General features: G+C 35.0%; 1 protein-coding gene across 1 annotated transcript in view; it reads right to left on the reverse strand.

The window, feature by feature from the left end:
* Positions 1 to 12253, reverse strand: part of trpc6a (transient receptor potential cation channel, subfamily C, member 6a) — a 152015-nt gene that overhangs the window by 81689 nt on the left and 58073 nt on the right. Inside the window, exon 2 of the mRNA XM_028800286.2 lies at positions 800 to 1568. Coding sequence (XP_028656119.1) covers positions 800 to 1568 — 769 coding nt within the window. The remainder of the gene's footprint in view (positions 1 to 799; positions 1569 to 12253) is intronic.

Genomic DNA, 12253 nt, shown 5'->3' on the forward strand with positions numbered 1-12253 from the left:
AAAATGGAGAGTATTTCTTTTTCTAATCACAAATACAGAGAGCAAGTCAGCATGTGGACACTGGTTACCATAACTCTGTAGATTATTTTTTGTTTTGCTCTTTTTATTTAAAAATATACAGTGACAATATGTTTCTCCAAACTCTTCATATTATAATCTGGTTTTGACTATGTGGGATTTTTAAAGATTACAATAAAAACAATGCACATATAATTTCTCTTTCATAAGACAGTGGAGTCATTTTCAGAAATATTTTGTTTCATCATCATTATTCTGAAAGTGATCTGTCAAGCATTTGTAAAAAGTATTCCACAGTTCTACTAATCATTTTCTCAGCTGCCACAATTCCCATGTTACCATGGGAACCATTTAAACAGTCTTTTTAACTTAGAAAATGATAAACAAATACTACTACAAAAATCAATATCATATTTCTCTTTGCTGTCTTGTTGTAAAGACTACAATTAGGTTTTGAATTACACAGACTGAAGATAGCTAAAATAGAATCCTGGGCTGTTTAAAATTTGAATGACTATTCTCCATACAGTAAATTCTAAGTGGGATGCAATTTCTGATCTTATGGTAAAAAGACAGAAAGTAAAATCATATATGATAACCTTTGAAATTTCAAATTTTAACTTATTAATACATATATTACATTGTAAGGTAGTTTCCAGCTAGAAAAGTTGTCATTTCCAATTTTAGGATGACACTCTGAAAACCTTGATACAAAATTTGTAAATGCAAAAGAGCAGGATGTGTACAATATATTAATTTAAATTTGATGCACTTCACCAACCTTAAACTCCTTTTCTATGTTAGCTAACAGAGCCAGCTCATTACTGAGTTCCAAAGCAACAAGTACAGGATCTTCACTGGATAGGGATAAGTACGCTGGACTAGCCAGACCTTTGTAAGCATTGATTCGTGACCTGGAATGGCTGAAAGAGTCAAGCCGTTGACTATCACTGCAAGTACTGCATTTGCAAAAATAGTTATGGGGTCTTTCAATCCGGGCTCCCTTTCGTAGCAGTATGTGGACTATCTCGTACTCATGACAGTGAGCTGCCAAGATGATAGGGGTTACATCGTGAGAGAAACGTGTGCCATCCTCATCATAAGCAAAGAAGTCATCATGTTGTAATTCAGCCTGGCTAGGACTTGTAGTTAGCCTTTTAGTTTCAGCAAAAGCCTTGTGGCTCAGGAGGGCTTCCACAATTCTGACATATCCTTTGCTGATGGCCAGAAGAAGAGCATCCCCAATTCTGGCCAAGTTCTCTTTATTTAGTAATAGCTCAGTGACTTCCAAGTGCTCATTGGCAACAGCAAGTTGCAGTGCATTCTGTCCCATGTAATCCACACAATTTACATTAAGATCATGACACTCCTCCAGCATTTTTCTCACAACAGGAATGTTTCCATATTCAGCAGCATCCAAAAATCTTTCCTCTTCAGGAGTCAGGCTATTGGAGCGGTCACTAAACATGTAAGCTGGGCCGCGAATTGCCTGCCTCCTGCCTTTTGCCATTGTCTGACGTAAAGCAACATGTCTGTCACCATTGCTCCTTCTGTAAACAAGAAAAATTGCATATATTAAAATAATTTGCCACTTGTATTTAATATCTATCTATCTATCTATCTATCTATCTATCTATCTATCTATCTATCTATCTATCTATCTATCTATCTATAAGAATATTGTCTGAGCAAAATATAACCTAATCACACCAAAATACTGAATCACATAAAATTTTTGATTTCTATAAATATACACAGTATATGCATTTTTGAAGTACCCTGAACTCTTCCTAATTATTTGCTAATGACTAATCTAAAGGTTATAGTGTAGCTTTCAGTTTATTTTAACAACTGTTTTGTGCAAACAAAAATACTAAGTATTTCAGTTTAGATAAGGTAAAATATATTTACCCCTGCTGGCAGTATCTCCCTATGGTATTAGATAGTACAAAACATATCCCTGTGGTATTGAAATTGAAATGGGGTCAAAAGTCATTGATAATGTCGGTGTCTAATGCCCTCATGAAAGCATACAATACATAAAGCAAATTGAACTTCAATATGGCACTCATGCACGGCTCATTTGCCACTGAACCAGGACTCAATATCATTCAAAAGGTTTCACATTATTTGGCCTCTATCAGGGTACTTTCATCTCTCAGCATGAAAGGACATGATTCATCTGCTTAAACAATCCTGCAGATAAAGAATATTTACACAGCACAGACTATAATAAATTCAGATATCGACCATTAAAAATCAAATCTCCTCATAAAACTCAGCTTTTTCCAAATATATACTAGTAATAGAAACCACAAGGGATTATTTCCACCAAAGTATAAAATCAGTGGCATCTGTCACTCATCTTAGATGCATTAAGGATCTTTAAATGTAAGCTGTATTTTTTTTTATAAATACAATATAAATTTGAAGTTAAATACAATTTCTCCAACCACTCTTTGTGCTATGTATTTTGTATGTATTCATAATTAGAATTTGAAACCTGAAATACAAAAAACCATTATCTATCTCTTATGCCAATTATCTAACAATGTGTGAAGCCAGTGCTTATTGTGGCAGCACTAGGGGCATGGTGGGAACAAATCCCGAATTGGACACCAGTGCATAGCAGGCCACTCTAAGGTAAATACCCATACTCATACTGTGGCAAATTATAACAATCAATTAACCTAACTTTACATGTCTTTGGATAAGGGAAGAGAAATGCAGTACCTAGAAAAAGCACTTGTAGTCCTGGGGAGAGCATCCAAACTCATCACAGGCAGCAGCTTGATCTATATTATAGTTGTCACAAAAACTTAAAAAGTGTATTCAAAAATGTTTAAATGTAATCCAGGGTTGCCAGAACCTATGCTGGCAGAAATGGGCATAAGCCAGAAAGGAGTGCTGGACTGAACAGAGCACATCACGGGGCCCATTCATACAAAAACCTTCCCTTGCACTAACACAGGCAGTAACAAACTGTTAATTAAACTAACACGCATATCTCTGCATGAGGAAACATAACCAGAGTACCAAGAGAAGAAAACATACTCACATTGGAAGAATACACAAACTTCCCACAGACAACAACCAGACACGAGATTTGAACACAAGATGGTGAATCTGTAAGTTACTCTGAGCTGTGTTCTTCTGTATTGTTCTGGTTCTGGGTAATGTTTACATTGTGGTTTTAATATTAGTCAAAGTTTTGGTCACCCCCTTCATTTACAATCTTATCTCTTAAGGGTATTTATAAGGAGAATTAAAATATAGGTTTATAGGGTCATTATTGTAACATGTGCAGAGGACACTGAACTTTTCACTTTCATGTGCTAATCAACATGTAACATGTTGCTTCTCTCTGGTGCTGTGATTAGTGTGTAAAGTTAAATTACCTTTACATTTCATTTTCCCTTACCTAAAAAAAACAATTGTGTGGTACTGCTTAATAGACTTAGATGTACTGTATGTGACCTTTTTGGAGTTTTTTTGTAATGTTATTTTCCTCAGAGTAAATTGCTCCCTTTTTTATTTCAATAAACACATAGTGTAAGCCCATTTGAGAATATTTAAATAAAGGTATCTTTGACTTCTTTTAATCACCATACTGTATATCTAATTGTCAGTCAGTCAGTCATTATCCAACCCACTATATCCTAACACAAGGTCATGGGAGCCTGCTGGAGCCAATCCCAGCCAGCACAGGGCACAAGGCAGAAACAAACCCCGGGCAGGGCGCCAGCCCACCACAGTATATCTAATTGTGTCTATATAATATAGTAGAGGTACTTAAGTTTGAAACAGTTTTCTCATTTCTAAATCTCAGTTTGTTTTGGTTTCTGGATATTCACCATTTGAAAGAAATTTTTAACATAAATACAATCAGGTCAATCACTCTGACCAACAGTTACTTTCAGATCAGGGTCTCAGACTCAGTTTCTACAGGACTTCAAGTGTTCATTCTAACCAATATCTTTAATTACTAATTATCACCCTTTCATTTTTAAAATCTATTATTGTGTCACGGTGGGCCAGAGTCTACATTGGTCATAGCAGACAGAAAATAGGAACCAATATGGATGATGCATCAATCCATTGCAGAACAGTTTCATCATGCAGCCCAACACTCACTTTGCCAGTAATAACTTGGCTAAATCTGATTTGAACCGATGTCTTCGGATATGTGAGGCAAAAAAAAAAACAATAATCACCTTGCAGAATATCTACATTTAATCAGAGGCCAATGATTTTTAACAGAAAGAGCATTAGTTGGCTTGTTCCTTTTCGTCTCCTTCCACATTAAAAATTCCTAAAAGTGAATAGTGTTGCTTGCTGAGAAAAAAAAAAGAAAATATGTTGCAATTGACGAGGAATTAATATTCCCTCAATCCTATTAATATTATTCAGTTCACAAAGTTTTTAGTAGTAGTAGTCGGGGGACCACAATGTTTTTTGCATCTGATTTTAAATTTCATCGTAGTCACAATGTATGGTAAGATAAATTGTAGGCAAATAAAAAGAACATATGAATAAAGAGCCTGAATAAGTTCATACAGAAGCTACACCAGTATAACTTGTCATTTCTGGTTCCATGGATACACACTAATTCAGTACATGGTTACAAAAAAAGTCTCAAATTAGGAAAAATAATTGTAATAAAAACTTCCACTGCTGTTCTTCAGTAACTACATTTGTAAACTCTGTTTTAACATAACACACCTCTCAAATTGTTTCCATTTTTATTTCTGGTTCATTACACAAACATCTCCTTGAAACAATAGACTGTTTTGCATGTTATTAAATGTATAAATTGACAGCCAAAGAACCCAATAACATCACTATGATAATAGTCTAGAACTGCAGTTGTTTATTCAAAATTTGAAATTACTTTCTGGGCTTTCTTATTTTATAAAAATTAAATTGGAAATCTCCATATCTTAGTTTCCCAAAAATTTTGTTATGCAATTTGCAAAACTGTAACCAACACTAGCAAACTTATGTTATCTTAGAATTGAATTTTAAATCAAATGTCTTCCAAAATAATGCCTTAAGTGTAGAATTTCCAGATGTGCATAGTCTGCTACTTGACAAGATAAAAAATGACAAAGTTATTTAAAGAAATTCACCTCACAGATTCATCTAAAATAGTGAGTGTATTTTCATGTACATCATATAGTCTTAACTGTGTTTGCTTTCAATATATTTAGAAAAAATGAAAGAAATGAGCAAAAAACTTAATATGATTACACTTTCGCTCATTTTCAGTTTAAAGCTTTCGCAAGAAAGAAAAGGTGTCAACATATCACATCTCAATATTTTTATCTTTCTGACATTCAAAACTGCTGGGACAGCTATTCACAGTTTGCAAGGTGTAATAAGAAATTCTTTCAACTACGCAGAGTTCATATTTTATGTATAAATAACACTTTACTGATACTTATTTTTTTGGTAATTAGAACATAAACACAAAACAGCATTTGAAGCAGACACTGCTTTGTATTTCACTTAAATGATTACATTGTATAACTTGATGAGCTGTGGATATTATTATAAAAGCCTCTACTGGATGTAAAATTGTCTTTACATAGTATATTTTTATTTTGAAGCATTATTATATCTTGAGTATTGCATTTTGCATATGGCGTTAGGGGGTTATTTTGTTTCCTTTTTAATATTAGTATTTGGTTAAATTTCTTATATTTTCTTATTTGTCAATACAAATTATGAAAAAAAAGGTTTTCTTTGTTTAACCAAAAGATTCAAACACTTGTCCCAAATTAATTAGGATGTTTCTTGTGACATAGAAATCACAACTGAAACACAGAAGACCTTGAATGGATGTGTACAAGTATTAGATTTGTTACTGACTTGTGCCTTGCCTATCTGTGGTTGTTTTTGCCTTGTGCCCAGTGCTACCAGGATAGACACTACCCCCTTGGCTTTGAATTGGATTAAGTGATTTTGAAAATATGTTATCCAAAATTATTAGATTTAATAAATGTTTCAGCACTTCAGAAGACAACAGACTAGAATTAAATAAATAATAACATGTATATAAACAAATCCAACAACATCTCAGTAGAAAGAGTCAAGGAACTGTAAATTTAATTCAAAATAACTTTTTGTGATACTGGGAAATGGCAGTATCACATTCCCTATATTCAATGCACAGGGTAGTATGTGAGCCCAATTCTGTACTCCTTGTTCACCTATGATTATGAGGCCAGACACAGCTCCACCTCTATCATTACAGATGGCACCATTGACATAGACTTGATCACCAGCAATGATGAGGCAGCATACAGAGAATCTATCTGCAAACTCAGACATTGCTAGGACAATAGTATACTCTCATGTCAGCAAAACCAAGGAGCTATTGCTTGACAAAGAGCCATTTAATTATGGGAAGGGTACTTTAAATATGAAATTGTTCTTTAGAAATTTGAAAAGGTTCCTAGTATGTGGACAAAACAGAAGTGTTTAATATATAGTAGGGTACCTACCAGGATACTAGCAGATCAAGAAAACCTGAACTCAGCCTGTGTTATTGCATGAAGCAAGAGTCCTTTTAAAATCATGAACTCATTGGTATTTCACAAATCTCTTTTCATGGTTATTTTTGTAGTCTGTGACATATCTAAATGAATAAAGGTCCTTTCTGGAACCATCATTTGGATGATGGTTTTGGAAACCAAAAATGGTTCTCCTGTGGCACTGCACAGCAAAACCACTTTGGTACCCGTATTTTTATGAGTGCATCTACATTAGGGGGATGTGGTTGAAAGGGCAATCTGCTCTAAATTTCTTGGATTGACTATAACTGATTAACTGAAGTGGGCACAACACATTCAGTCTCTTGTCAAAATAGCTCACCAGTGTCTCTACTTCCTCAGATGTCTGAAGGCAGCCCGCATTTCTCAATCTGTTCCCACATACTTCTATTCATGCAAAGTAGAGTCCATTCTCACTGGTTGCATCACATCCTGCCATGGCACTTTCTCAGCTCAGGATCATAAAGCATTGCAGAGGAAGACAGTGCACATTTTTTTATAAATATATGTGTATGTTGCATGCTATCTATCTATCTATCTATCTATCTATCTATCTATCTATCTATCTATCTATCTATCTATCTAATTATTTAGTGTGTATTTTGTTTTGTCAACTGTTCTGAAGAGACATGCAAGTTAGAATTTCATCATACTACGTACACATGAAGATAAACTTTGCTTTATTTTAACTTAGATGTTTTTTGTTTTATTCGTACCTACAGTGATGGTTTGATTTCCACTTTGTGCCCAAAGCTCTGTAACCAGAATTGGAGAAATGAGTTAGAAAATTGACAGCTTGGATAGATATCTAATGTAAATGACATGCATAAATCCACTGATCAGCCAAAATATTAAAACTACTGACAGGTAGTAACTAATATTGTCTGTCTCGTTACAATGGCACCTGTCAAGGGGTGGGATATATTAGGCAGCAAGTAAACAGTTGTTGTTGGTGATGTGTTAGAAGTTCAAAAAATGGGCAAGCATAAGGTTCTGAGCAACTTCGACATGGGCCAAATTGTGATTGCTAGGTAAAAGGGTTAGAATCAATGAAATGGCAGGTCTTGTGGGGTGTTTCAGGTATGTAGTGGATAGTAAGTAATAAAAGTGATCCAACGAAGGACATGGCAACAGGGTCAAGGATGCCCAAGGCTCATTAATGTGTGTGGGGCGCAAAGGCCGGCTTGTCTGGTCCAATCCCACAGAAGAGCTACTGTAGCACAAATTGCTGACAAACTAAATACTGGTCATGAGAGAAAGGTGTCAGAACACACAGTGGATAAAAACTTGCTGTATATGAGGCTGCATATCTGCAATCCCATCTCAGTGCCCAGGTTTACCCTTATCTACTTCCAAGAGTGCCTAAAATGGGCATGTGAGTGTCAGAACTGGACCATGGAGCAATGGATGAAGATGGCCTGGTCTGATGAATCACATTTTCTTTTAGATCATATTGGTGGCTAGGTGTGTGTGCATCATTTACCTGAGGAAGCAATGGCAGCAGGATGCACTATGGGAAGAAATCAAGCCGATGTTAGTAGTGTGATGCTCTGGGCAATGTTTTGTCATGAAACGTCCTGGCCTTTATATGGATGTTACTTTGTCACATATCACCTGCTTAAAGATTGTTGCAGACTAAGTACTCCCCTTTATGGTAACAGTATTCCCTGATGGCAGTGGCATCTTTAACCAGGATAATGTGCCCTGCCACACTACAAATATTGTTCAAGAATATTGTCCAAATTCCTCAGATTTTTGTCTGATCGAGCATCTATGGGATATGCTGCTATCATCTTTGCTGCCAGATGAAAAAGATGTCAGATATCTTGTAGAGTCCATGTCTTAAAGTGTCAGAGCTGTTTTGCTGGCATGAAGGTAACCTACACAGTTATAGGTAAATAGTTTAAATTTTGTGGCTGATCGATGTACATACAGCAAAACATCTACATAATGCCTCACTGTGACTTCTCGTTTTGTCTTTAGCTAAGTCAGATATTTTCTTTCTTTTTAGGAATGTTGATGTGTTTGTTTTTTATAATTATTTATCTATTTATTTAGTTTCTGTAAAAAGCCAAGTTTTCCCCTTTGGAAAAATAAAGCAATTTTTATCTATCTATCTATACATTTTTCTTTTATTGTTTGTTTACTTTGATGTGTGTATTGTTATCATAGTACATTATGAATATGTGTAAGTGTTTTAAACCTGAACTTGGTGAACAATATTATACAGAAATAAACTGAAAAAAAAATAACTGTAATAATTTAGTTCACCAAAATGAAAAGCTTTCGTAACATGTTTTTTTTTATTTTTATGATTTTATTATAACCAGTAAATGCAAAGTAGTTTATTAAAATTATTTCTGTTAGGCTGTTATTTACTGAGTTTCTCACTTTGTGTCATATGTCTACACTTAAAGCCATAACAAGGCATACAATTAAGCACTCAATGTATCTGGGCTGTCTGTCGCGTCTAGGCTGCAGTGTCACTCCGAATAAATGGCTATTTGAGATTCATGCATAATGGATATGAGTCTGCACACTTATTTTTCAATTACATTTTAACCAAATCATATATGCCATCTTAGGCTGCCAAATTCATTTAAACGTCTGTCACAGATGAAGAGCAAAATGTGACACCTTTAAGAAATTTCCAAGGTTTGCAAAAAGCCACACTTTAAAAAAGCAATTTAAGAAGAGAATGATGGCATATACAGTACTATTTTACCTGCTTTTCTCTATTGTTTCACCTTGCTGTCCTAGAAATCTCTGAGAATCATCTTATTCTTTTACTCTGTGCATGATGCAGAATACTAAGACTTTGTAAAACCTAAAGGTATGCGGTGGTCAGGAATACTGATTAAGTCAATGAAAAGAATTTGTTGTGAGGATGATTCCTTCATACTTATGTTTTGTTTAACTGATTTGTCTGGCTAAGACCCTCAGAAACAACAGTTTAACTAGCAGTAGCTGGTGTAGGCAGGGTACCACTGTCTACAGTCCATCACTGAAACAGCCACAATCCCTGATTCAATTACATCAGTGTAACATGTACAGCCATAATTTAACCTAATAGCAAGTCTTTGGAATGTTGTAGAAACTATAATACAATTACATTTTTGTATACTTAAATACACTTTTTATTAATGTCTTGTGCATTGTATTTTCGTTTTGCAGCACATCTTGGATGTTCTGCTAAATGACAAATAAAACTGAATTGAAAATTGTAATGTATGTAACAGCAATAAAAATTGCAAGGTTATTTTCTTTTTTAAATGAATCTCCATATCATTATTCTATCTGCCATGCAACAGAACAAGAATATATTATAACTCACCCACAGTGCTTTCATTGCTTGCTTGCTTTCTTTACTTTTTTTTAAATAGTTATACAGTTATGCAAAGTTTAAGCAGCCACATGGCTAATTAGTTAAAGTACTTTCTCCTTAATGGCCACTCTTGTTTTCTTTTTATATTTTAAAATAAATGTAGCATTTCATAAATTTATTTCTTCCTTAATTTACCGAATTTTTAGAGATACAGCTTTTGTCAGCATCCCTGGGCATACTACCATAATAGCCAGAGACACTAATACTAGACCTCTCAAGTTAGCCTAATAAAAACATCTTTGGGAAAGGCAAGAAAACCAGGGTAAATGGGAAAAAAATGATCACATTAAGAATATGCAGTCTCCCCAAAGATCATAATTGGAATAGGAATCATATTTTAGATCCAAATGTTATGACAAGGCAGTCATTCTGTCATCCATATAAGTTTGTTTTAAATTTCATATTTTTTTAAATATAGATTTAAAATAAAATGCTATAGATTGAAAAGACCAAATGGCCAGTACTTGCCTACATGTATTGTGAACCATGTACAGCATTTTCTAAAACTCAAAGATAAAACTTTCTCCTAAAACAGAAACATTTTCCTAATGGCTTTCATTAGAACTGATAGCAGTGTCCTGTTCCTCCTCCAAATTCCATGTTCTTTAATTAAAGCACTAAAATCCTTACAGCAAAACTGAAAGATAAATCCTCCGAAAGCAAGTAGAATATTTTTTTCAGTGGAAGCCTATACTTTTGCAGTATATATCACAACATCTGTATCAACTCAAACCAACATTGCGTCTGCTTAACACTAGAATCCCTGAAACCTGCGAAAAAACTCGTAATCCCAGCCCACCTTAAATTCCTTAGCACCTCTCCATCAGCTTGCAGCCTGCTGTCCCATCCCAAACCCCACCCCCCTGATGGAGCTCAACTCAGGCAAAAAGTTCTTCCAGCTCAAGCCAAGGCTTCTTATCTGCTTGTGAGGTGCCTGGAGTTGTATAGGGTAAATAATACAGTATAGTGTTATTTGAAATACATGCATTTCATGCGTGTTCCGTGTCTATGATTTGCATTGGGTGTGATGAGGAAGGATAGGATTAGGAATTACATTAGAGGGTCAGCTCTGGTTGGATGGTTTGGAGACAAAGTCAGAGAGGCGAGACTGCTTTCGTTTGGACATATGCAGAGGAGAGATGCTGGGTATATTGGAATAAGGTTGCTAAGGATAGAGCAGCCAGGCAAGAGGTAAAGAGGAGGCCTAAGAGAAGGTGTATGGATGTGGTGAGATAGGACATGTAGGTGATGGGTGTAACAGAGCAAGATGCAGAGGACAGGAAGATATGGAAAAAGATGATTCGCTGTGGCAACCTGTACCGGGAGCAGCCGAAAGAAGTTTATTCTTTAACACACCTAGCCACTATAAAAACTCTGAAAAAGCCGACAACATCAACAGGGAAGGTGACACTTGCATGCTGCAATGTGAAAAATACATTCAAGAAGAATGAATTACTAACGAAGATATCCTAATCAATGCAGTGGAGTTTCAGTAAGCCGATTGACACTGCTTTAGTAAGGTAAGATATCTCATAGCTTTTACTTATACTGTTAAACCTGCTTTTAATACAAGGAAGTTGCTTATCACAGATCACGGATAATTACATAATTGTGCTGTGTTCATCAGTCTAAAAATTGAAACCACTATTTAACAGCAGATTTCCATACTATGTCAGGAGCCAAACACTGTTCAGTCTTACATAGCATCCAGCTGATATAACGAGCTACAGTCATTTCATGTTTTAGGCTTACACCTTACTGGGCAAAATTTTATTTTTTTGTCAAATTCATTTGCTTTGGTTTTGGGATTAAATTATAATGGTAAAAATGTGTGTCTATGCGTGACCAACCATACAAATAGTGTTTATTCATGAGAATAGTTTACATTTGGATGCGGTGCTTGCTAAAAAATATGTTTTTCTGTAAAAACTATGTTCAATAAATACCTAAATACATAATATTACACCATTTTTGGTGTGCTGAATGTTTAATGTATTATCATGACAAGATGCACCAGTTATTTAACAGAAGAAGGTTTCCTGCCAGTTGTTTAACCTCATTTTTATGGATTCTTTATTTATTTTATCATTTTAACCTCCACCTGTTTTTATGGATTATTTATTGAATTTTTGAGCACTGTACTTTTTGAACACTGTTTTGGTTTGTTTATTTTAATAAAAGCACTTGAGCATTTTTCACCATCCCTTTGCTTGGTGTGATTGTCCTGATTTGTTCAGCTCATCCCAGTCATGAATATTGATGGTGTCAGGTTAAAGAGACTCCTGGTGGGACCCGG

Source organism: Erpetoichthys calabaricus, chromosome 4 (genome assembly GCF_900747795.2).
Source record: "Erpetoichthys calabaricus chromosome 4, fErpCal1.3, whole genome shotgun sequence".
In the NCBI taxonomy this organism is placed as follows: domain Eukaryota; kingdom Metazoa; phylum Chordata; class Cladistia; order Polypteriformes; family Polypteridae; genus Erpetoichthys; species Erpetoichthys calabaricus.